The 26,875-nt window shown below is 49.7% G+C and overlaps 1 protein-coding gene across 6 annotated transcripts in view; it reads right to left on the bottom strand.

Moving 5' to 3' along the window:
- Nucleotides 1-26,875, bottom strand: part of Disc1 (DISC1 scaffold protein) — a 170,784-nt gene that overhangs the window by 143,663 nt on the left and 246 nt on the right. For all 6 annotated transcript variants that reach the window (XM_075977689.1, XM_075977684.1, XM_075977685.1 and 3 more), the window contains exon 2: nucleotides 1,459-2,438. In XM_075977689.1, the coding sequence (XP_075833804.1) occupies nucleotides 1,459-2,438 (980 nt within the window). The remainder of the gene's footprint in view (nucleotides 1-1,458; nucleotides 2,439-26,875) is intronic.

The raw sequence follows: 26,875 nt of genomic DNA, 5'->3' as shown, positions 1-26,875 counted from the left end.
AAGGAAATTAAAATCCTGAAAAGCAGTACCATTTTTGGAAGGAAAACTATTCTAAAAGTAAACTTCTATTCAAACTATTTTTTAAAAACCACATAAATATAAAGTTTTCCAATGCCAAATGTGTGTTTCTTTTTTAAAAAACAAAAGTTACTTGAACAAAAATCATAATTTAAACATGATTCCCCAGAAATACTTAGAATGCTACAAATGCCACAAAGCTATGCCATTATCGTCAGGAAGAGCTATGTGGATAGAAGGAACACAGACTGAAGGCCAAATGGCCTCTGTTCTAACCCTCAGAGCATAGCCATGAAGGTAAACATGGGAACTCAAAAAGCAGCCGAGGGGAGCCAGGCATGGACCACAGCGGTCTCCAGGCCAGCCCAGGAAGGTCTGCAGCCCTACTGGAAGATGCCGCCTTGGGCTGGACTTGTAACTCAGTGGTAGGCACCTAGCATGCACAAGGCCCTAGTTCTATCCCCAGCACAGGAAGCATAGAATGAGAAGAAGAACCACCAGTAGCCACGCCTTCCCTCCCAGAACAACTTCCTAAGGGGCTGCGCTGGTACATGCCCTAAACACTGAAGCTGGGCACTGCAGAGATGGCTCGGTCAGTAAAGCTCTTGCCTTGAAAGTGTAAGACCTGAGCTCAATGCTCAGAACCCACACAAGCATAGTGACGCATGCCTGGGACTCCAGCTCTGGGGAGGAGGAGACAGGAGAATCCCCGAGACTCGCTGACCTAAACAGTGCACTGCAGCACAGTGACGGGACGTTAAGACGACACCCAAGGTTGTCCTCCCCAACCTACACACACACACACATTGTATGCGTGCATGTAGGCACACATATGCACACACACAAGCACATGTTCACACCAAAATAAAACAGTTTCTTTGTAGGAGGGACTCACACAGCCTTTCAGGCAAGTGAAGCAAAGCAGGGGAGGATGGGGTCCATTCCACGCTTTGCAAACTTGAGCTGACGGCCTCCCTTACCCTCCCAGAGCCGTACTTTATCACCTCTATTTACTATGTGGTCGGGGAGATAACAACCTGAAGGAGTCCGCTCTCCCCTTCCACCCTGCGGGTCCTGGGGGTCAAACTCTGGTTGCCAGGCTTGGCAGCAAGTACCTTTACCCACTAAGACATCTTGCCAGCCCCCACTTTCCTATTTCACAGCAGAGCTAAACCAAACAAACCGCACTGCAGGTCAGAGGTTGCAGAGAAGCGTGGGCCCAATCAGCGAGTCCATGCCAGCACCTAAGCCACACAGACAGAGAACAGAGGGCAGAGCATCCATGCTCAGAGGCAGAGGAGACAGAAGGACCACCACATCCTTTCAGCCAGCCATCCCAGGAGCCACTGCCGCTTCCAGGAACAGCACTCCGTCAGCCGCCCCACCCCCTGCCTCCACCCAGTCCTGAGTCGGAGTACCAGTCTCCTGAAGGACACACACCTCCAGCTGCCTGCGGTTGATCAGTAGATGGTCCTGTAGCCTGGGCTCCCATTCGCTGAGCAAAGCATCCCATCCTCGGGTACCTGCCCAGTCATTGCCCTGGCCGCCCCACCCACCAGCTGAGGATGAAACCTGGGAAGAGAAGCCAGTGTCCAAGGAAGAGACTATGCCACATTCTGGCTTGCTGTCGCTCCCTGCGACCTGATCCAAGTCCACAGAGCCTGGGGTAGCTTGAAGATTGAAGGTCCAGAGACGTCGAGGGTCCTCACAGGATCTGTCTGAGCTGGACGCTTCAGCTGCCATCTCTTGAGGACTCTGATGAAGGGATTCAGTGTCTCTGGATGGTAGGCAACCTTCTGCTTCTCCACGTTCCCCAGCAACACCAAGGGAGAGTCGGATGAAGCTGAAGCAGGACGTAAAGGTGTCTTGGGAGCCAGGAAGAACTGGGATAACAGCCGGGCCATTCAGCTCTGGTGCTGCCAAAGGTTTCACAGTCTCCAGGCCCTTTGATCCCTTGTTCCAGGCTACACCAAGGCTGGAGGCCAGGGACTTAGAGCTGTCCGAAGATAAAATGTCTTGACAACATCCACTGCCCCCAGGCCTACATGGCCTGGTCAGCTTCTCAGGTAGCTTGTTGCCATTTCTGGAATGAACCCCAAAGTACACTGATGTTTCTTTCATAGAGTTCTGGGCTGGGTGCAGGTGACCCACAGAGGCCACAGCGGGGACAAGCGAGCTCTTGAGCAAAGGGCTGCCCACCACCTGACAGCACCCGCTGGGGCTGGGGCCACACTGTCCAGCCTTGGGCTGTGAGTAGTGGGACTCCTGGCCTGTCGGCCCTGATGAGATCTGGCATGGCATGCCCACTGCTGGAGAGGGGAACCCGATCCCAGGGCCGGCTGTGCTTCTCATGTAGCCTGGTCTCCGAGTCAGCCGTCGCCTCGGAGGGGCTGCTTCAGGCGGCGAGCCATGCCCACTGTCTGAGAAGAGAAAACTACATGTTATTGACTCCGCAGGAACTGCATGTGGAGGACATGCTAGACACACATGTCATCTGTGAGTACACCTGTCAAAGACACAGCATGAAAACTCTTATGGTCCCAATCCAGGCATAGTGGGACACACCCCTAATACCAGTGTTTGGGACGTGAAGGCAGAAAGATCGGGAAATCAAGGTCGTCCTCACCAGCACGACACCCTGCCTTAAAAAAAAAAATTAAAGGAAGTTGGTGCTCCTCTGCTGGTGCCCAGCTCGGTCCAGGATCCCCGCCCTTGGTTGGCAGAGAGCAGGCCTGCTGTATGTCTAACAGTATGCCAGTGCAGGTCCTGGGGGTACAGCCCATGATACAACAGCATGCGCATTCCAGAGAGGGCTTGGAAAGCCAACCATCCGACTCCAAGACATCATCACAGGACTCCATCGTTCCTTCCCGTCACTAAGGGACGATGCTGGGGTTTTCACCGTCCAACTACCCATGCCCCCACTTTCCCCATGCATTCCTGAGGCCTTGGTGGCTGGCTGCGGTACAAGGCTGCCCAATCTTACCTCACACAGGAAACCACTGGGGCAGGGGCCTCCCCTGGCTCCCCTGAAGAAACAGAAACAACAGCAAATGTGAGACCAGACCCCACTGTCTGGTCCAATCTGACCACACCACCTGCTGACTGCGCGACCTTCCACAAACTCTTCAAGTCCCCTGTGCTCAGTTTCCTCCTCAGTAAAGGGTGGGAGTACAGAAGGGCCCCTTGTGGAAGGTTTCCTCCTCAGTAAAGGGTGGGGGTACAGAAGGGCCCCTTGTGGAAGGTTTCCTCCTCAGTAAAGGGTGGGGGTACAGAAGGGCCCCTTGTGGAAGGTTTCCTCCTCAGTAAAGGGTGGGGGTACAGAAGGGCCCCTTGTGGAAGGTTTCCTCCTCAGTAAAGGGTGGGGGTACAGAAGGGCCCCTTGTGGAAGGTTTCCTCCTCAGTAAAGGGTGGGGGTACAGAAGGGCCCCTTGTGGAAGGTTTCCTCCTCAGTAAAGGGTGGGGGTACAGAAGGGCCCCTTGTGGAAGGTTTCCTCCTCAGTAAAGGGTGGGGGTACAGAAGGGCCCCTTGTGGAAGGTTTCCTCCTCAGTAAAGGGTGGGGTACAGAAGGGCCCCTTGTGGAAGATTTCTGTCAGTATTGGTGTAAACGGTTTAAAACAGGGTCGGAAACACGTTAGCATGATGAAAATGTTAGTTGCAGGCCTGGGGAGATGGCTCGGTGGGTAAAGTATGCTGTGCAAGCAAGAGAACCCAAGTTCAATCCCCAGAACCTGGTGGTCAGGCGTGATGGCACACACTTGAAATCCTGGTGCTGAGGAGGCAGAGAAACGAAGATTCATGAAATTCGCTGACCAGCCAGTGTAGCCAAAATGATGAGCTACTGGTCCAATCACAGACTCTGCCTCAAAAATTAAAGATGGGAGTCTGGAGAGCCGGCTCAATGGTTAAGGTTGTAACTAGGTGCCAAGTAAGCTTGCTAGCACCAACTTCAAAAGCATGGACTAGAAGAACAGGCTTGCTCAGCCACACGCTATGCCCACAGCAGGTTTTCTAAGGCCACCATCTTCAACGACATCAACGACAGGCAATCAGAACAGAGTTCTGTTCCTTGTCACAATGTGACAGCAAGTTTGGGCCATTACAGCCCTGAGGTGGCTGATGGGGGCTGGTCATTTGGGCAGTCACCCTCCCAGGATGGGAGCCCCACCAGGGCTATGGAATACAAGAGGGAACAGAGGGAGCCCCAGGAGAACAGCTGTTCCTCCCATCCCCTGTAAAACTGGCAAGAGATTTGCTAAAGAGCCAGGAATCCAAGTTACAGAGAACACTGAGCTCTGGTTGCAGTGACCAATGGAAAATGCTGACAGCTTCACATCCTAAACAATGAGACCTGTGAAACTATATAATCTTCGGGGTTAAAAGACTTCCAATTATTTTGTAACCCAAATACTATCACCTACGTAACTCTCACGTTGTTCAAAGGTCGCGCTAAATAGAGAATAACTTTCCAAATGCCTTGTGTGGTCTTTTCTGTGTTGCCCTCCTGGGGTCCTGAGGCCATAAACACCAGTTGCTCTAGCCAGGGCCGTGCACTCCTGGAGAACCACAGGCCTACTGCCCACAGGTTAAGGACAGACAAAGAAAAGTGTCTATCTGGCTAGGGGCATGACTTCATGATAACACATCTGCCTATCACGTAAGAGGCCCTAGATTCTAGCTCTGTTAGCAGCCACATACACACACACACACACACACACACACACACACACACACGTCAAACACAATGGGACACAAGATAGACCTCACTCCTGCAGCTAACTACAGGCTCATATGTCCCATCTCCTGTGGAGATGACCATAGGTGTTTATTCTAATGCTCAGGTGCTAGACGGTAGAAGATTGGACAGAGACACTGACATTCAGGCCTGGAAGGAACTTCCAGAATGAGCTAGAAGGAGCAGAAGAAACCTCTGCAGGTCCAGATCAGGTTGCTAGGAAGATTTCTAGCCTTCCACAACCAAAGTGTGCAAACCCCACCCCCCACGCTCTCCCCCCACACACACAAACACAATTTTATTTTTCTTCCTTTTATTTTTTTTATCTTTTTGTTTCTGCTTTTGTTTGTTTCACTTTTTTTTCCCTCAGAGTCTTTGAGGTCCTCTGGGACCACAAATCAGTTCTCACTCATATATCCTTCCTGAAACATGACCTCATGGGTTTGTTCTGGCCGCAGCTGAGGAAGGGCTGCGATATGGCTCAGCTGGAGAAGGTCACACTTCCTCCTCACTGAGCACAGTCAGCTCTGGAAAGAGGCTCAGCCAGACAGGAAGGAAAGCAAGGCAGCACCAGGGTAAGGCCCAAAGTGAGGGCGCCGTAGGGTGGCCAGGAAACAGATGTGATGGCCCTGCTGTGGAAAAGGTCTGCCCAGCTGACCTAGGAATAGCTGAGCCAGGAGAGAGGCCTGGAGCAGCCTCCTGCTCCAGAAGATACAGAGGATTCTGAGGAGCAAAGCACAGAACCTCACCTCCCCCACCCAGCCCCATGGCTCTAAGATTGAAGGGAAGGGACAGACAAGTGCTTGAGACTAGTCTAGATGTCAAAGGGCCTCTCTGGCCCAACAAGCCCCTGAAAAGCCTGGCTGGGAAAATGTTGGGAGAGGGAGGTGGGCAATCGGGGGAGGAGGCAGGTTCTCAAGGAGGCCACTTACAATCCAAGAACTAACGCTTCACCCAGAGAGCCTCAAACAGCGGCTGCTGCTCAGTCCAGATGAATCCGAGAGCAGCAGGAGGCTGTGCCTGTGTGACTGAAGCAACATCAGATGCTTTAAAAGAGAGCACTGGGGGCAAGAAACAGAGTTGGTCACAATTCCTGGCCTGAAGGAGCTCTGCTCCCGGTGGCAAGCACGGCTGACTATCTTCTTCTCCACCTATCCTGAGTTTGTGGCCACACAGAAAAGCCTTTACCTGACTACAAAATCTAAAACCAATAATGATAGAATTAGATTAATATTTCTTCCTCAGTTGCCCTGAGAAAGGGAACTTCAGCTTGTGTCCAAGGTTCTCATTGTCCTGGCATGAGGGAGGGCTGTGTCCACGCTATCTCGACACAAACCTCTGGCACCAGAGCGGAGGGAGATGCTGAGCTTGGTGGAAAGTGGGACGGACACACGTGCACTGACTGTCCCTTCAGACATGGATGAAACGCACTGGACTTTTGGGAAAAGGGGCCGCACATTAATGCCATGATGAGTTGTTCAGTGAGAACCTCAAAGTGACAAGGAAGACTGAGGCCTAGTCTAGAAGCCTGCTCTTCCCACCTTGCTACCAGTACAGCGCGAAGCTGCTGGACAGATGACTGAGCAGTGAAGAAGGCATGCTGCAGGCCTGGAGAGATGGCTCGGTGGTTAAGAGCACTGAATGTCCTTCCAGAGGACTCGGGTTCAATCCCCAGCACCCACACAGTAGCTCACGATTATCTATAACTCCAGTCCCAAAGGATCCGCTGACCTCTTCTAGACTCTGGGACTCATCGGTGCACAACCCCACACACACCACACATATCCACATTATTTTAAAAATAATAAAGGTAAATGATATTATAGCACAGAAACACTACAGATAAAATAGCCAGCTTTTCTGCCATCGCCAAACCTGCAAACGAGCACGCATGCCCATCCTCATATGAGCACCAGGGAGGGGAAGTGTGATGGCCGCTCTTGGTTGTCAACTTGACTGTGCCTGAATTAACCAAAACCCACACTTATGGACACAGCCGTGAAGGGTTTCTCTAATCCATCACCTCCTCTAAATCCTCTAAATCGATCACCTCCTGCTTGCCCTCCTCACACTGCCAGTTCATTCCTTCACGCAATTAGAGCCTATTTCTTCTGGATTCCGACATATGCTGAAGGCCATCTGTAAGACACCCAGCCTTGTGGACTGAACAACTATGGAATTCTTAGGCTTTGCATTGGGAGCCAGCCAGGGTTGGGCTGGTCATTCTAATACAGCCCGTTTTATATAGAGAGAATCATTCTATAGGTTCTGTTTCTCTAGAGAACCCTTACTGATATAGTAACCAACGGAAATTTCTAGAATGGAGACAGAAATGAGACTGTCACACTCTCCTCTCTTTGTTCCTAGAAATGTCCACCAAAATGTCTAAGAGTAAAATCTAGTTCATTGTTACTCACTAACTCCCAACAGGATATTTTGAAAAATATGAGCTTGGAATTTTGCCTTTCCTATTCCTCTCTGAGGCTTATGTTCTCCAGGATATATTCAATAATTTTTATTATGCTAACATATACACACAAAGTTGACCGTTCTTACCATGTGTGAGTGCTGAGTTCAGTGGCATTGGGGACATTCACAGTGGTGTCCGGCCATCACTCAAACATTCACCCAGACTGAAACATTGGCCCCACCAAAGCCTGGCACCCCCTGCCCCTCTCCCAGACTCCAGTGAACACCATTCTACTTTCTGTCCGTACAATTTTATTGACTCATCAGCCAGAGCAAAAGCCTGTTCTAGAGCTGGAAGTCCATCTGGAAGCCCGTTTTCCCTGACATGAGGCTCCTCCAGGGAAATCCAGTCCCTTGGGGACCATTATCCCAATACTCTGATAGCCAAGGAGGCGGGCACGAGAGTCTCTTTAGAACATCTCTGCTCCTCCAGGACAGTTATTAGAGTGCCCCATGATGGGATCTCACAGACCCTTGGTCCCCGCCCTCCCCTAAGGAAGAGCTTCCCAACTTGGATCTACCTTTCTGGGTCTGGCTTCCTGCCCTTTTCAGACTTGGAGCGCTGGCTAAAGCAAGTGGCAGTCAAGCTTATAAGTACACCCTGGGTGTCAGCTCACAGTCCCTTAAAAAAGCCACGCCCATCTCGCAGATTCTGCAAGACTGACTGGCTAGAGCCTCGTGACTGTGGAGAGTTGGAATGTTACCGGTCCATAGCCAAAATCATCCTGGGCTATCATTAGTCCCCTTAATAACTATTCACTAACCACTCTATGCTTGATCTAACATCCTCTCTTATCAGGTCAAACCTTTTTAATGCATTAACCTAGAATATCATTGGCTTTCACCACACAAAAGCTAAGGCATCATCAGACAGCATTGAGACCTCCAGCAGAAACCTCCCGGGCTTCTCTGCAGTCCCCACCCCCTTTTCTGATCAACACCTTGATGTATATTTTTTTGTGGGAGAGTTTTGTGACTATAAAAATCATGTAGCCTCTTCTACAAGAACGTATCCTGCATGGCAACTCGAATCCATGTTTCCTGGCCATGGTCACGCATGTCGAGCTCAGAATAAACGTTTACTCCTTTCGCAGTGAGCGCTGTGTTTCGCCTCAACACGGGCGCACTCCAGTGTTTACCAGGCAGCCTCTCTCGGCTGAGCTATTAATTCTCATAAATGGTTGTCTTTTTCTGTGCATGTAAAGTGCTACTCAGGAAATCCAGCCTCCATCTGAACCCCCTCAAGAATGCTGCGGGCTACAGATGGGTGTCTCTAATGAATCTTTTAACTGCTGCCCTAATGAAATATGGATGAACCAGAAGGAGCCCTCTCTGTTGCTCTTATCTCAAAACAACTCAGCAACTTGGGTTTCTGGCCATATGTTTGTGCAGCAAAGAGGAGCACGTTCCTGAATCCAACATAACAAAGGAGTTTGTGCACGCGTCATCTGCAAAGTTCTTAGCTTCCTTTCCAATGCCACACTTTCGGCAGGAGCTCATTTCCAGGCCTCTCTAAATGCCCCACTTCACGTGCCAACTTGGATATGCGTTTATTAACAAATTGATTCCAAATTATCCGCGTGGCACACGGAAAGTCTTCCCTGGAGACTGGAGCGTCCTTCAAGCAAGCCCCTACTTTGTACTTCATAATACTCAGAATGTAAGCCCACATCAAAGGCTTATGCCGATCTTAATGCCTGACCCAAAAGTCGACATGATGACAATCTCGCACAGTCCTGCCATGAAAGAGTGTGTGCACACGTGCATGTGTGTATATGTGCATTGTGTGTACATGCATGTGTGTGTTGTGCATGCGTATATGCATGCATGTGTGTGTGTGCGGTGGGGTGGCTTGATGATTTTTCCCCATGCCAGCTCTGGACCCTGGTGCAGGCACGTGAGGACAGTAGAAGGAATCAGAACTGCATGACGACAGGTCGAGGGGACATCTGTACAGTCCTGGGTTGTAGCAGCTTGCCTCGCGTGGGAGCTGTAACTGCCATCTGAGATGAGACATAATACAATTAATTGTCTTTTACAACTGTGGGAACACAGTCCAAAAATGGAGTTAGTTGTGCAAGAGAAATTCTGAGTGCTTGTAAGAAAAATGCAAGCAAACAAGACAGACCTGGTGACCTCAGCTTCTTCGAAGCACGGAATTGTTCTTAGACTGTTTGTGTGCTCCTCCCGGGTGTAGCAGACAGGAGCGCATTCGCTTCCACTGTTGTTATCCCCATGACTCTAAGGAAAAGCATGTTTAGGCCATGTGCAGTTTGTCCGTGTGACTGGACACGTCTTAACCCTCAGAGTTTGGCCTGGTACTCTGAATAAAGTTGACTATTGCATGAGACTTTAATCTGCCTCATTTTAGGCCCTGCTCTCCCAGGTTCATGATGCCAACCAGAGTGGTTAACATACAACCTCTTGATTCTTCTGGAAAACTTCTCTGGTGTTCAGCCACCAAGAAGGCTCAGTGAGCAAAGGTGCTTGCTGCCAAGTCTGACACCCCGAGTTCAATCCCTGGGACCCCCCTAGAGAGACCTGACTCTAATAGGCCTGCCATGGCATGTACAGGCACGCACACAAATGAATGTAACAACAAATGCTTTTACCTTCTCTAGTCTCGCTGATACTGAAACTCCACGTGTGCTTTGACATCTGCATGCTGTTAGTGTTTTTCTCGCTGTGTCGACTCTGCACAGCTGAGCACAGAACTCAGGGTCTCGTGTGTGCCAGGCAAACACTCTACCACCGACCTACGTGCACAGGCCTCTTTCACAAGTTCTCACACATGGTTCAAGTTGAACTTGCTCTGTGGCCCAGACAAGCCTTGAATTTATAATCCTCCTGCCTCAGCCTCCCAAGTAGCTGGGATAACTGCCCGTCGATGCTTAGCTTCCACGTTCTTCCACATGTTGAGAGAACATACTCACTAAGCAGAATAGCTCCGGTCCGTCTGATCTGAACACCATCAGCTTTTGGGAATGATGATACTGAGGCAGGGGGCTGGACTTCAGTTAACCTGCTCCTCGACGATGAAGAGCTTGTTTCAATGGATAAATACCTACGGAAAGCGGCAGCAGGGGCACTTGAGGTGTTCAAGAGTCGATTCCTCAAGAACTCATTTACATTCAAACCAAGCACATGAGTTGCTAGGAAATCTTGGGTTTCCTTGTCTTTATGATGCTTCCACGTGCTGGGATCTTGAAGAAAGCAGTAAATTTTTACACAGAGTAGGTGTGTGAGGATGCCTCAGTGTCTAAACATCTGAAGAGGGCCTTGGATACAACCGTCTGTTTCCACACTGTAGAAAGCACAAACATCTCCGCCCAGCTCCTCCCGCAAGCTTCGGTACCCACAGCAGCATGGTTTATGATGGTTAAATTATTTAAATGAGATGCCAGTGTCTCTTGCAGTCACTGCCGTCAGACAGATATTACATAAACTCTCAGATCAGGGCCATCTGCCAGAGTGGGCTGAGAGCCAGAGCTGCTGGCTGCTCCCCGAGGGCTGGGATTCAGAATGTGTCAGTGGCTTGCAAGCCGACATCACATCCAGGTGCAGACCTGAATGACGCCAGGTGACCTGGCAGGTTGAGAATCAAAGGGACGAGTGCCTGAGCAGTGCGAGGCTAAGCTTGCCAGGAAGGGAGTGAGCCTTAGGGCAGAGGTCAGTGGGCCAGGAAGAGAAGCGGTATCCAATGGGCACACACTGCCTCGCTCTGTGGCATCTGGGTTGCTTGTGGGGAATGGTCCCAAACATCGTCTCTCCATGAGGACGAAACGCTGAGCACCCTAAACTTCCAGAAGACAGAGCAATGTCATCCAGAGTTCTAAGGTCAAACTGGATTTATACCAACCCTGACCCCTCACAAAGGTACCTCTTCTCCCAGCCTTGATTTGCTCATCTGCGGAAAGCTAATCCTGCTGACTTTCTTGGGAGAGAATTAGAAAGATGTGGGGATCATGAGTTCGTCTTCCCCAGAGATCCACTTGTCCACGCTGCCTTCCCCAGTGTGGAGATGATTTTATGCATGTCTCCACGGTGCAGACAGTTCTCCACTTGTTGGGCTGACTCTTGCCACCTTCCTGTGGTTCCTGAGGCACAAACCACAAATTCATCCTCTTTAAACTTCCTGTGTCCAGCTCCATGCTGGCCAGTGGGCTCTGTGAGCCCTTTGTCCTTAGACAATGGTGGTTTTCTAATTTGAGATCCTCCTCCAGTCTGCCTTCCTGAGGCCTCTCTAGGCACCTCTGATCCCAGCTGGAGCCCTGGTGGGGGCAGAGGAGGCGTTCTAAAGAGAGACGTGCATGTCCTGACTCCACGCTGTGGACGACAGGGGCCTCTGCTGGGAACGGAGACAATGGAGGCCACCTGTGGTCCACTCAGCTCTCCCACTCTGTGCCACGGTCATGTGTGCTCAGATACACATACATGTGCATATGGAAGTCAGACAGCCTTGGCTGCTGTTCCTCGGGTGCTGACCATCTAGTTCATATTAAACACCTGCTGTTGGCCCAGAACTTGACAAATAGGCTGGGCTTGCTGGCCAGCGGGCCCCAGGGATCCTCTCTCTTCGCCTCCCGAGCACTGGGATTACAGGCACGTACTACCATGTACGCCTTTTTCATATGTGGGTTTTAGGGAATAACTCAAGTCCCTGTGCTGACACTCTGCCCACTACGCTATCTCCCCAGCCCCAATGATATTCTTTGCACAGAGTCTGCACGGGCTGTGTGCAGCCCACCAAGGTTCTCAGCTCCTCGTCATCAACAGCATCTTCTAAAGAAAGATTTCTGTTCCTATCCTTACAACTGGAATCCTCTAATCGGCTTTGTTTCAAATCCACCAATTTGGAGATTATACTCGCGGGCACATTTTCAATTACCCAGCTTATCTTGGGAGAGAACCAGAAAGGATTAAACCTTTCCAGCCTCCAAGAGAGCCCCTGGTGACAGCGGATGGGATGTGTGGGTGGGAACAGGGACTGGGTGGACACAGAAGGACTCGAGGATGTTACAGTTTCCCTAGGCCCATGGCTCTTCTCAGGGTTGGTTCCAGCAGGTTCGTCTTGTCAGGCTCTGTCAGTGCCTGCATGGGTTTGCTGAGCTCTGCTCCTCCACAATGCTCTGTTCCTGGCCACAGAGCAGTGAAGCTGCCTTCCTCACAGGGCTCAGCACTGGGATGGGTCTTCTGTGGACCAACAGTCTCCAGTGTACCACAGAGATCTGAGGCCACAGGGGCAGGCTGCACACAGCTGGTCACCAGGCATGCAGAATATCGGTGGTTCCCATGTGCCCCAGCTTTTCTTCATGTTTTTTTTTCTTCATGTGTAGATGGGACAGTCCAAGGAGAGACATACTGGGAACTAACTGCCAAGTGCTATGGGAATGAGAAGTTCCACAGATGTACCCAAAGGCTTCTGGAGCAAATACTATCACAGAAATAAGCCAGTAACTGCCTTCATCACTCAGCCCTTAGTAACACAGTCATTTATATATATGAATAATCTGGGGGAAGGGGTATATATGTATATATATAGATACATATATGAAATATATATATTTCTGTATATATAGAAATCCATGTATGCACCTATTAAGCAACAAACAAGGTCTACATTCTTAATATGTCACTTGGTCCGACTCAAAAACTAATGGGGTGAAAGCCATGATTACCCTGGATTTAATCAAGATCATAGCAGCCTGTTGCAGTTCAGACACTGTCCAGAGTCACAGATGGCTGGACCCTGGAAGGGACAGTGAGCCCTCATCAACTCGGCCCTGCATGCAACAGTCTCTGTTCTGAGACAAGAAGCCTGGAGTCAATCCTCACTCCCACGGCTGGCACTGGGCTGCTAAGGAGTCTGGGTGGCCTGTTATTACATTTGCAGATTCTCAGATGGTCCTCAAGGCCTGGGCCGCTACGTGGAATGGTAGCTGAGTGCATAGACTAGTCCCGCCTCTCACAGTTAGCAGACTGCCAAAAACTAGAAAAACCTGAAGCCAGGTGTGGGAGCACACATCTGTAATCGCAGCTGCTCCACGGGCTGAGGCCGAAGGATTGCGAGTTTGAAGCAGGCCAGGATTACACTGTAAGGTAGAGAAGGAGATAAGGGGAAGGGAGGGCGGATGAGAGCAGAAGGGAGGGGGAAAACATAGCTGTCCATCGTAGGCAGGAGAACCAGTGAAAATGTTTATCTCCAGAGCTCTTGACAGTTGGTGGCGCACCGCTGTTTGGCCTGTCCCATTTAAACATGAAAAAAAGCTGAAGTGCAGAGGCAAAGGAGGGGGCAGCAGTAGGGTCTCTGAATAGAACCCTCAGAATTTGAAAACATGTTCAAGTCCACTGAGCTTCAAGCAGAGGCTCCTACTGAACTGTCCATCCCTAGCAAATCGTCTTTCTAGGTCAAGAACATCAGTCATAATCTGACAGCCACACTAATAATGTGGGGTACGGGGAGGAAACTTCTGGAGAAGTGACCAGAGCAAGCTGAGCTAAGCAGGGTATGGTAGGAGCTGAGCCAGTGTGTTTCTCACCTGCCAGGTAGCATGGCCAAAACGGTTGGAGGCAGAAATCATGAGTTACTACACATATCATTACTGGAATCGACTTAAGTTCACATCTGTGGTCACAGGACCCTCACTCAGGGTGATGATTAATCCTCAAATCAACTGGACTGGATTCATACCCGTTGAGACCCACCTTGAATGCCCACGAGAGTGCTTCCGGGTAGGACTGACTGTGGGATGGCGGCTCAACCTGAATGTGGGCAGCAGCAACTCATGAACCAGAGCCAAGAGGAGAAACCGAGCTGAGCATGGACATCCCCCCCTCTTCCTGATTGGCAGGAATGTGACCATGTGACCTCCCACTCCTGCAGCCACAGTTGAGAGCTGCTCCCACTGCCTGGTCCTCCCCATCCTGACGGACTGTGCTCTATGGCTACGAGCCAAGATAAACCCTCCCTCCTTAGCTGCCCCTTGTGAACCTGGTCACGGCCACGAGAAAAGTAACTACCACTGGGATGGGGAACAGGAAAACTGGCGAGCTGGTGAAGGGCCAGAGCGAGATTCTGTTCACTGTATACCAGGCCAGAAAAAGTTGTGCTTAAAACAGAGAACAGAGCAGAGCAAGAAAGGCAGACAGACAGAAGAGCCCTGGATCTAAGGCGATGGGGTTAGACCATAGAGAAGGCGGGGCAGGTTCAGCCAGCTTGAATTCTCCAGCCTTGGTCTCTAATAAAGAAAGTGATCCTTGGGTTGAAAGAGAGCATGGTAGCTCAGTTTAGGAGACACTGAAGCCCAAGAAGTAAAAAGATAGGGGTAGAAAACCCATCACTTCAAAGGAGTCCATGTCCCCAAACAAGGCCATGTGGGGTAGACACCGAGCCGGGGAACTGGGAGAAGAGGAGTGTTCTCGCAGAGACAGTCGAGAGCTATCTAATGCTAGCCTTTCTGCAAAGTAAGCCTCAAAATGCTGAGTTAAAAACAAACCAGAGGAACAGGCCAGGCTGTGCCTGGGAGTAGCCCAAGGCTACCAAGAGCTTGAAAGGCCAATGAAACACAGTAGGTGCAGCTGGCAGCCTACCACCTCAGACACCATCCTGAGTGGGAGCCACCCAGGGCAGCCTTTGACTGACGCAGAGTTAAAGCCAGTTGTAACTGGATCTGGGGACTTATTCCCCCTTGGCTGGCCAGGGAAGATGGAGTGCAGTATTTGCACCCGTGGCTCATGTCATCCTGGGCAGAGTGTAGTTTTCATGTCCACTTCACAGAGAGCCACAACAGCAACACTGGGACAGCCTATCCTTTGTTCTTGTTTGGATCTTGGTTTATTGATACAAATCTAAGGTCATTTCTCTTACATGTATATTTCTGCTCTTGATTAAGGTATTCTGTTTGTGCAGCTCATTTGAAAATGTAATGTATAATTGGGAAATATAGGTTAATAGATAGTCAACTATAATAGTCAAGTGTGTAGTTATGTTAGGTTTTTTAGATAGAGATATATATTCAGTTAGATAGGTATTCTTCAAATCTTTTAGAGACCTTCAGAATATGGCATTTAAAATGTTTTAAGAACTTAGACTTTCATGACAATGAGACACATCTACTCCTGGCAGCACCGATATACTTTAAGAGGAAGATGGGCATCAAAGAGGCTCCTTATGGAGTTGGTTAGCCATTTGGGCAAGACTGCTTGATGAACTGTACATGCAGGACTCACAGAGAAATGACTGTTGAACTTGCTTAAAGGTGAGATGGTCTTTCGGGGTTACTGCTTCATGAAAGTCTCTGCTACACATTCTGCAGGACACAGAAACAAGTTACTGACGAACTGCCAATACAATTGGAACTGTCTTTGTAACTTCCTGCTTCATGGAAAAGTCCTATGGTCCCGTAGGCTGAAGATGGATGTCCCAATAGTACAGAAGAACTTTGGGTGACTGTCCAGGCAGCGAGAAGTCTCTGTCAATTATAGAGTTTTGGAAGTTGCTTACAATGCACTTCCTCTTTACTTAGGTGATATTATATCCTTCTGGAATCTTTGATGGAGTTGAAGAATAGATAGTTATAATTATAGTTTTCTTTAGTTATGATAAAAGATAAAGTAAATATAAATATTGTAACTGTGATTCTTGCTTGATAACTGTTTTGTTATATGTAATTTTACTACGTTAAAGTTAAAACCTTCCTTTCCATTTAAACAGAAAAGGGGAGGTGATGTGGAATTCCCCTCTGTTTGCTGTTAATACCATTGGTTAATAAAGAAACTGGTTTGGCCGGATAGGGTAGATAGGTGGGGAAAACTAAACTGAATGCTGGGAGAAAGGAGGCAGAGTGAGAGAAAAGCCATGGAGCCCCACTGGAGACAGATGCCAGAACTTTACCCCATAAGCCACAGCCATGTGGCAATACAAAGATTAATAGAAATGGATTAAATTAAGATGAGTTAGACAATAAGAAGCTAGAGCTAATGAGCCAAGCAGTGATTTAATTAATACTGTTTCTGTGTGATTATTTCAGGAGTCTGGGCAGCCGGGAAATGAACAAGCAGCCTCCTACAGCATTTTGCATGTGTATTGCAAATGAAAATATGTGGGTCCAGGTAAACCTGCATGTTTGACCTGTGTCCATGTATGCACGTTCATATTACATGTGGCTACACATGCACGTGTGTATTCATGCACATGAAAATTAGAGGTGCCCATGTATTCCTAGGTCGCGTTCGGCTTTATTTACTGAGACAGGTTATCTTGCTGAACCCCACTTTCACTAGTCTGGCTAGCCAGCTGTCCTTGGAGGTCATCTGTCTCCTTCTCCTCAGAGCCGGGTTGCAGGTGTAATGAGATTAGGTCCTGAACTCTGAAATTCACCCTTGCGCGTCAAGTGTGGCAAGTGTGTTGTCCACTGAACCATATCCTCAGTCACATGCGATGCTGTGTATCGATCCACCTCAAGGAAGCTGCTCTTAGGTGAAAGAGAAATGTGGCCACCATCTCCAGACTCCATGGGTTACAGACCTCCTAAGACAATGAGTGAGAATAACCCTATTCCTTCTCCTTGGAGCCAGTTGCCTGCCTTACCTTCTGGGAATTTAACCGTCAGGGGTTCACACCTGTGAGCAAAGCATTCTGGGAGGGCACCAAGGATGGGCAGCCACTTCCTGGACCTCTCTGCTTCTCTCAGTTCCCTCTGCAACATGCTGGGTGTTGCTAAAAGATGCTAAACCAAACAGCAAGGCTAACAACTGGCTGAAGGTATCTCGGCTGACACTGACTGTCAGGTTTCATTTGTGTGCTACGGAGAAGATTCTATGCACTTTAATCGGATTAGCTCTAGACCTGGCCATCGTACTCCAAGCATTCCATCTGTCTCTCCTTGTTGGCCCAGTCTTGAAACCTTCCCCTGGGGAGATTGATGAAGTGCAGCTTTTTCTGTGTTCTTCCTTGCCGTACAGGGCACAAGTCACATGGCAGACATTTTACAAGACCCAAGCATGACTCGTTGTCTTGGGCTTTAGGAGGGCATGACAAGCTCAGGGATTATAGGCAGTGGTGACCTTGCACTGAGCAAACACAATGTTTAATGCTGGTTCCAAAACCTAAGTCATATCTTGGTTTGCTCTGAAGAGACTGGCATTCAGACAAGGGAAAGGAAGAGGAACGTTAGGTTTAACTCAGACCGTAGGTAAGATGAAACTGAAGGACTGAAAGATCGGTGCTCTAGTTTTTCTTGCTGTAATAAATCCCCTAACCAGAAGCAACCTAGGGGGAGAAAGGGCGTATTTCACGTTTCAGCTCACAGTCCATCACTGAGGGAAGTCAGGGCAGGAGCTCAATCAGACACTTGAAGCTGAAAGCATGGCGGGAGGTGGCTGCTTGCTAGGGGCTCACAGGCTCATGCTTAGCTGGTTTTCTTATAGAGCCCAGGCCGTCTGTCTAGGGAATGGTGCCTCCCACAGTGGGCTGGGCCCTCCTACATCAACTAATGATCACGGCAGTCTTCGCCAGGCATGCCACGGGCCCGTCTGGGTTAGGCAGTCGCTCCATCGAGATTCCCTTCTCGGGTGACTCTGGACTGTGTCGAGAGGACAGTTAAAGTAGGACAAGCACAGAGCATCAGCGCAGGCAACGCATGGCAGGAGCCTGCGGCAGCTGGGCACATTGCATCCACAGCCAGGAAGCTGAGCAAGGTGCATTCTGGTGACGCTCAGCTCGATTCTATCTGAGCCATCTGGGTCCCCAGCCCATAGGTAGGGTGAGTCTTCCCACAATTTCAGAACCTAGAAGATGCCTAGAGGCTGTCTCTTCTCTTCGGTCACTCTAGATGCCACCAGGCCACCACCCAGTATTAGCCATCCCTAAATCAGCCTGTGGAGCCCTGGAGACTCTCAGAAGCTAGCCGGGACGGGCAGTCAGATGGCAGAAGTGCACATGTAATAACCCAGCTGGGACCACAGCAAGCTCCCCAGCACACCCTCCGGAAGGCTCCCCAGCACACCCTCTGGAAGGCTCCCCAGCACACCCTGCAGAAGGCTCCCCAGCACACCCTGCAGAAGGCTCCCCAGCACACCCTGCAGAAGGCTCCCCAGCACACCCTGCAGAAGGCTCCCCAGCACACCCTCCGGAAGGCTCCCCAGCACACCCTCCGGAAGGCTCCCCAGCACACCCTGCAGAAGGCTCCCCAGCACACCCTCCAGAAGGCTCCCCAAGCACACCCTGCAGAAGGTTCCCCAGCACACCCTGCAAGAGGCTCCCCAGCACACCCTCCAGAAGGCTCCCCAGCACACCCTGCAGAAGGCTCCCCAGCACACCCTCCAGAAGGCTCCCCAAGCACACCCTGCAGAAGGTTCCCCAGCACACCCTGCAAGAGGCTCCCCAGCACACCCTCCAGAAGGCTCCCCAGCACACCCTGCAGAAGGCTCCCCAGCACACCCTCCAGAAGGCTCCCCAAGCACACCCTCCAGAAGGCTAGGCCAGCTGAACTATCAACCTCACCTTCCCCGTGTTGACACACCACTGCTGCTACTTAGGGACCACTGGTCAAACCCCAAAAGCTGCCCCTCAGGAGGGGGTGTCCCTGGGCTGAGGAATTAGAAAGCCAGCTGCTGGGACCACTTACCCCATCATGTGGGGCCTTACGGGCACAGTCTCACACTGCAGGCCACCTGTCCTGTGTGACCGTTGCTATATATTGTCTCCTGCCATCCCCATTCCAGGAAGCAAGCATGCCACGCTCAGCACAAGACTGAGGAAGAGAATCAAATGGCTCATCCCCACCCACACAGCAAGGGAGTGATGGGGCTGGAGGAGACTTGGAATCCAGACATCCCTCCTTAGTAGTCTGACTGAGTGCCTACTATGAAGCCGGCTTTGTGCAAAGGTCATGGCCATCCCTAGAAGCGCAAGCAAGCTAGGGTTCTTTCACTGCTAGGAGGACTTGGACAGAAAGTCCCCTGGACGCCTGAAACGCCACTGTTCTGTCTGGTTGCTTGTGTGCTAGCTGCTGCCTTCTGGGGAGGGGAAGCACTGGATCTGAGGGACAATGACCTTGCGTAGCTGCTCTGAAGCTGGCATTTCCTGTGGGTTTTCTGTGGCTGAGACAAAAAGCCCTTTAACTACAGCCCCTGTGGGGTTCCAGGAAGCAAGCTGGCCTTCTCTGCACTGAGGGGCCTTTGACAATGTGGAAGGAACACACTGAGCATGGGCCAAGTAGACTGTCCTGTCACCAATGTGACAGAAGTGTTAACAGTTCACATGCAGCGGTTCCAAAAACGCATAGAGCCTGCAGAATTCTACAGGAAGGCAAAGGCAGACGGCTCCGTCCCGGGCTGGGCTGGGAGCATTTAGTGATGGTTTTATTAAGTACCTTCAAAGTGTGCTTGTTTTCATCTTATAGCCTAGACTCAAAAAAATTCTTGACAAGCTGATAGGCCGTCTTTAGAGTCAGGGCGCCCTCTGTAGGTATGAAGTTGTACCTGCAAGAATGTTCTGCCATAAGAAGCCAATTGTCAGAGTCACAAGAAGAAACCAAACACCATATCCTAGTAGAGGGCTTTTATACAGACTCCATTGCATAGAGATGAAAGTTATTCAAAGTCCAAATCAAAGTTAAACACAGGAAAACTCCAAAGACCTGCTCGTTCTGGGAGGTTTTTCATGCGGCCAGCACAGACTGTACCTCACAGATTGTGCAGGTATGTGTGACCACCTATCCCCACGGCAACCTGCGCCATCAGCACCTGCAATGGTGACTTGAAAAGCCGAGATGGCATGCCACTAGCTGTTTGGTCAAAATTGAGACCCCAGCCCTCTAACACCCCTGTATACAAAGAATCTGGAATGTAATATTAAGTTGGGAGCGTCACCCCAGCCCCTGGCCTGGGAGTTGCATTGGTCTGGATTCTAACTCCCAGTCTGCAAGTGCTGACCCCTCCCTGGGAGAAAGTCAGGACCACTCCCACAGGGTATTTAGGCGGCCACCCAGAGAAGTAACACATGGTTTTTGCATGTGCTCTCCCTCTGTCTCCCCCAACCATGCTCCCGGCCACCTGAGAGAGCAGCATTCATTAAATGTGGGCAATTTTGATTCGGTCTAATCTGGTTTGACTGGAGTTCTTTGCACTGGCAGAGAGGCTCGGTTAGAAAATATTCTTATCACGTATCTACAATAGAAACCTTCCCCTTAACCACACCATTGGGCAGTCATGTCCGTCGGTTTATACACTAAAAGGCACAGTGTCAGGCCCAGCAGGGCTTTAGGCTGCAAAACTGAACATCCAAGGACTTGGATGGTGGTTGAGTAGCATGTGCCTTCAGCATGACCTCTGTACTCTCTGTGATTCAGGAACTTTGATATTTTGTGATAAATAATCCCTTGATGGGATATGGGACGGGGTGCTAGATGCTGGCAGTTCAAGAGCTAGCTTGGGGTGCTCTGTCTCCTTCCTGTGCCCCACTGTCCCCATACTTCCCCCAGTAAAATCACAATAGTGTGCTTTTTCTCTTTGGCAACCCACAGCTCCTTTAGACATTGTTGCCACTTTGATTGATCCCAGCACTCAGGAGGCAGAGGCAGGTGGAGCTCTGTGAGTTTGAAGCCAGCCTGGTCTACAGAGTGAGTTCCAGGACAGCCAGGGATACACAGAGAAACTCCCTCTCAGAAAACAAAACTAACAACACTAACAACAAAAAGGAACCTACATCTTGCCCTCCAGGAGTGGCACATGCCTTTAATCTCAGCACTTAAGAGGCAAAGCAAGCAGACTTCTGTGAGTTCAAGGCCAGCCCTGTGTACAAAGCAAGTTCAGGGCAACCAGCTGCACAGTGAGATCCTGTACAAAAAAAAAAAAAAGTCAAAGTCCTTCTGGTTTCTTTCTTGGTTAGCTTGTTTGCAGTGCTGACAGGACCTAAGACTCCGTGTGCACTGGGTAAATGCTCTGCCACCGAGCTTTGCCCATGCCCGCTCTATGCCAATGCCCACTTTCCTCTTTTGTAGAATAAGGAGCCAGGGTCGCTGATCTCCACTGTCACAGCCCTCGATGTTTGGACATCTGAGGAATCCCCAGAGATGGCAGCCCCTCCCTTCAGGAGTGCACACTCTCACCTGCATCTCCGTGAGTTCAAACCCACCTAAGGAAAGAGCATTTCCACCGTAGGCAGATGCTGCGGCTGGACAGGTGGATAAGAACAAGGCTATGTGGCTTGGACACGAACTTGAACTTGACACAGAATAGACGATGTAGGGTGTGGTGATATAAATTATGGAAATATCTCTTACATTCTAAGGGTCTGGCACTTTTGCTGGACCCCACAGCAACAGTTAGTAATACACCTGAGGTCACTACCATGTACTCGGCCTGTTTGAGGGCAACGATTTAAAGTCAACCTGACTTGCCTTTTCCCATGTCATCAACTTTTTCAACCTAAGCTAATGCATGGCTATAATCATAAGTTGTGTATTCTTCCATGCCCATGACCCGGGTAATGCCTGTGTATCATTTGCTGGAAACAGCAAATACAGAAGTTGAAAGCAATCTTCTAAAACGAATATCCATTTATGGATATTGATTGACAAGCAACGATGCTTGTAGTACTGTTTGTTGTCTGGGTCAGTTGGAACCAGTTGGAGCCAGTGACTTAATCCTTGTAAAAACTGTTAAAGATTTCTGTAAAGCACCCCGTTCCCTCCCTATGTGATGCTTTCTGTGCTGTTCAGAAGATACAGAGCAAAGCCCTTTGTTAGGGACAGACATCCTGCGAGAAAAGTGGGGGTGGGGGACAGACACACAACACAGATTCACAAGACAGCCTCCAGGCAGGCACAGATCCAGACTCATAAAACAAAGGACAAAGCTACAGGAAACATGAAGTAAAGAACTTAAATCTGGCTTCCCTCTCAGCTAAATGACTCCAAGAGGAAGTGCTTTTCTTTCTTTCCTTAATGCAATATTGATGCATTATTGGTGACTCAAAGTTATTCATTAATGCATTTAAAGATGTATGTATTTATTGTATGTGTGAGTGCTCTATCTGCATGTACACCTTTATGCCAGAAGAGGGCATCAGATCCCACTATAGATGGCTGTGAGCCACCATGTGGTTGCTGGGAATCGAATTCAGGACCTCTGGAAGAACTACCAGTGTCTTAACTGCTGAGCCATCTCTCAAGCCCCCATTAATGCATTTAATGCATGCAGTAGAGCTGTTGCTTTTCCCCTAATCGGGTCTCCAGATACACAGTGCTTAAGGTGGGGTACAGTGGGGCACACCTAGACCACTCAGTATGTTACAGTCACTCAGGTGACTGGGTCAGGAAGATCTTGAATTCAAGAGCAACTTGGTTTACATACAAAGATGGACACACACACACACACACACACACACACGCTTATCCACAGTTGTACTTGTTAAACGGGGATATCAGGATGTATGCAGAGATGTGAATGCAAATGTTCACGCATGTGTGTGCAGGGACAAGCAGATGACAACAGGCGACATTCACTTCACGCTCCACCTCCTGTTTTGAGAAACAGAGTCTCCCACAGAACAGGGAGCTCACTGGTTCAGCTAGGTTGCCTGACCAGCGAGCACCTGGGATCTTCATGTCTCTGCCTCCCAGGTGTGAGAATTGCAGGGATAAGCCCCCACACCTGGGGGAATCAAACAAGGGCTGTATTGCAAGTACGGTGAGCACTTTACCAAGTGAGTTATGTCCCAAATTAATAACTCAAAACTCCATCCAGCAGTGAACTGGAGAATTCCATTTACTGCTCCCAGTGACCAGGGGTCCTGCTGACTGGGGGAAGCCCTATCCATTTCCTGAGCTCTGACAAAGGCAAGTCACCAAAGGAGAGGGCAGGGAGAGGAAGGGAAACTCCTGTAAGCCCCGACCACCTCCCAAAACCATATGCCAATATTTCATCCATTGGCAGCCCCAGTCCTCTTCCCTCCCCTTTTCTGCTTAGTGTGAAAAGCTGCATCCCACAAAGAGGGAGCCCTGACTCTGGGAGAGAGTGGATTCGGCATGGCTACAGCATGTGGATTCAAAAGAACTCATAGAGGCTGTCCAGAAGCCATTTGAGGGGCTGTCCCGAACAGCACATGACTCTCTAGAGCTGAAAGATGCTAAGGGACAATGACCAACATAGGTGGCCCTGCTGTGCCATGAGAGGACCACACCCAAGCCAGAGTGGCTGCCCAAGGCGTGTGCATAGTGTGGACACAGTCAGGGTGGCATGAAAACAAAGCAGATACCATCAATGTTGTTGAAGATGATGATGATGGCTATCATTATAATTATCATTATAAAAGAACAAGTCTAATTCTTACTTCTTGTCTAGAGGTTCTAACTAAGACATCACCCGTTCTAACTCTTACTCTCAGATACTGACATGGTTAGTCCTTTGTTTGCTTGTTTGTTTATTCTCTGTGTAGCCCTGACCGTCCCAGAGGTACTCTATAGACCAGGCTGACCTTAAACTCAGAGAGCCATCTTTTCACCTCCTTCTGCCTCCCAAGTGCTGGAATTAGGGTGTGTGCTACCACCGCCTGGTTGTCTGTAGATCATCTAATGTCAATGTTATCATTATCGTTTTGCTCCAAAGGTCAAAGTTGAAACCACAATAAAATCCTGACCTCCACAACTGAATCTCTAATGGCACTGCAATCAAAATGCTAAAAATGTCTTCAGGGACTGGAGATATGGCTCAGTAGTTAAGAGTATGTGCTGATCTTCCAGAGGACCTGAATTCAGTTCCCAGCACCCGTATCAAGCGGCTTTCAACACCCTGTAACTCCCAGCTCCATGGGATCTGGTACCTTCTTCCAGCCTCCTTGGACATATGCACACATGCATGCACATACAGACAAAAAGAATTAATCTGTGTTATTTTTAATGAAGACTTTTCTTTTTCGAGAAAGGGTTTCTCTGTGTAACTGCTCTGGCTCTCCTGAAACTTGCTTCATAGACCAGGCTGGCCTTGAATTCACAGAGATCCACCTGCCTTTGCCTCCCGAGTGCTGGGATTAAAGACGTGGGCCACTACCGCCCGGCTAATAAAGACATTTTAATGAGCACTAAAAGTTGGCTCTTCTACCCAAATTCTTCATGTTTGAGCAGTGAGCAAGTATCACTTTCTTCATTTAATGAAAGTAGTAATACTGAGCACCCCGTCTTTGAAATAGGTGTGAGCTGATGTGCACAGCAGAGACACAACAGGGGTTGAGGCCCCAGGCTGTCTGCTCTGGTGAGACTCTATGGTCTTAATGTGAGGTGGGCTTTACCAGTGTGCCAACTTCCGTGCTTCCTACAAAAAGCAAAATCAACAAGAACTACTTCATTTCGGAAATGGAGGAACTGGGAATTCATTTCAAAGCAGAGCCCCAGCCTCGGCTCTCCTCTCCAAAACCCGTCATCTCATCTCAGGTAGCCTCGAGCTCTCTGCAGCCATGTCCACCTCACGGGCCACCCTCCTGCCTCGCAAGTTCAAATGTTAAAAATAAAGCATTTACTAAATCTCACTTTGAGATTTGAGCTAGGATCTCGCTATACAGTCTTTCAAAGTTTAAAATGCCTTTTTATTTGAGAAATTTTCGTAATTTGTAGTTCTTCTGCAAAAAGGCACCATGAAATAGGACCTTATAAAATACAAACAGAATCGGTGTATTTCAAAGGTCTTTCTGCGATTTACCCTTTTTTAGGACCTACAATTATGAAAGATGTAGGCTAGAGGTATGATTGAATGCAGAGTGCTTGCCTAGCATGAAAAAAGCCCTGAGTTTAATCCCTAGTAAGGCACATAGGTAGGTAGGTAGGTAGGTAAGTAGGTAGGTAGGTAGGTAGGTGGGTGGGTGGGTGAACAGACAGATGATAGGTAGATAGACTCACAGACACACAGATCGATGATAAAGATAGATATAAAGATAAAAGTAGAGAGATGACACATTATTACCTCTGACCTGACATAGGTAAGCTCTGAACCTCACTTCTACCTGATGCCTCCCCTTCATCCAGTGACTAGAGACACCCGCACCTGGGTTCTGACACTCCGTCCCTGTTTACCAACCTGGGCAACGGGCAGGACAGCCACAGACTCTGCTGTGTGGAAAGGACCATGAGGACTGCAGCACCAGCCCCACACAGGTTCGGAGAGGACTCCATCCAAGGGCAGGAGCAAGTGCCTGGCCCATGCAGTCCCTGTAAACGCGGTGCCTGGCATGTGCACAGATTCCAGACGCTCTGCTTCGTAGACCCTAAGGCAACACTCTGGGTGCAAAAGGCAACCCAAGTGTTTTCTTTTTTCTTTTTTTTTTCTTTTGTAAACAAAAGAGAAAATTGAGGATTGGAGTGGCAGCTCAGAAAGCAGGCTTTTGTCCCGGGCTCTTCTGCTGTGGGCAGAGTCCTGGCTGAACCTTAGCAGTCTCCACGCCAAACATCTTTTAAAATACCCTGTTCTCAGATGCTAACCACTTCACAAGGGCATCCTTTATCGCCCCTGCTAGTTTAGGTCTTACACGGTCAAAACAATGATTAAGCCCCAGTGTGTAATGGAACACGCCTGTAATCACAGCACTTGGGAGGCCAAGGCGGGAGAATACCAAGTTGGAGGCCAGCCTGGGGTTCGCAGTGAACTTAAGGCTAGCCTAGGCAACTAAGAGACTTTTGAGAGCTTGCTGTGTATCTCAGACACTGGGGCAAAGGCTCCGTGTCTTTACCCTTTAACAACCCTACTGAGTAGGTAGGGAAATTAGTTCCAAGTTACAGATTGGGAAACTGAGTCATGAGTCTAGGACGAGGCATGCAGGAGGCTTTTACCCCCACGCCCCACCGCCAATTCCATGTTTTTCAACTCCCATTTGCAAAAATGTATTCACACAACCTGGTTATGGAGACTGGGAGGCAGCAGGTTAGTGTTCCTTTCACAGATGAGGAAACCAGGGCTCCAGGAGCTAAAAGAAGCACCTAAGTCCCTGGCCTACCTCCCTCAGCACTGCCCGCCCAAACTGCAGAGCTCCAGTCTCAAGCAGGGCTCTGTGCTTGGTTTTTGTTCTGTTCTGATTTTGGTTTTGAGATAGTGTCTCATTACGTAGCCCAGGCTGTCCTAGAAAATCTCGGCAACCCTCTTGTCTCAGTCTCCCAAGTGCTGGTATTAAAGGCGTGTGCTGCCACCCGCTCCTTTTCTCAGCTTTCTGACAGTGGGTTGCTGAGGTCTCTTCGTTGCTGAAAAGCGGCCACCCACTTAACTTGATGTCACCACAGGGTTTTGGTAGGTGGCCCAGACTGATAGAGGAAATGGAGTGGATCCGTTCAGCCTGCGCTGCCCTGCGCGTCACAATCCACAATCGGAAGTGGGCGGCGAGCAGCCCCCGGGAGGTGCGAGCTGCAGTTCTCCACACTTCTCCCAACCTCGCCCTGTATCCCCGCAGGATCTGCGCCGGTCACCCAAGGCTAATGAGTCCCAAGACCGATCCACAGTCGGGCGCAGCCCACGCCTGGCGGGCCACTCCGACACGCGCGGGGCAGGAGCGACCGCGCGCCCTCGGTTGACTGAGCTCTGGGTCGTACGGGTCACAGCGCTAGGCCGTGCTAGAACGCAAACTGCAGTGGCCCCTGGAGACGGACCGCCCAAAGCCCATTCCTTGCCTC

This window comes from Microtus pennsylvanicus, chromosome 6, assembly GCF_037038515.1.
Source record: "Microtus pennsylvanicus isolate mMicPen1 chromosome 6, mMicPen1.hap1, whole genome shotgun sequence".
Classification (NCBI taxonomy): Eukaryota; Metazoa; Chordata; class Mammalia; order Rodentia; family Cricetidae; genus Microtus; species Microtus pennsylvanicus.
This window is presented reverse-complemented; position numbering and strand designations above follow the sequence as displayed.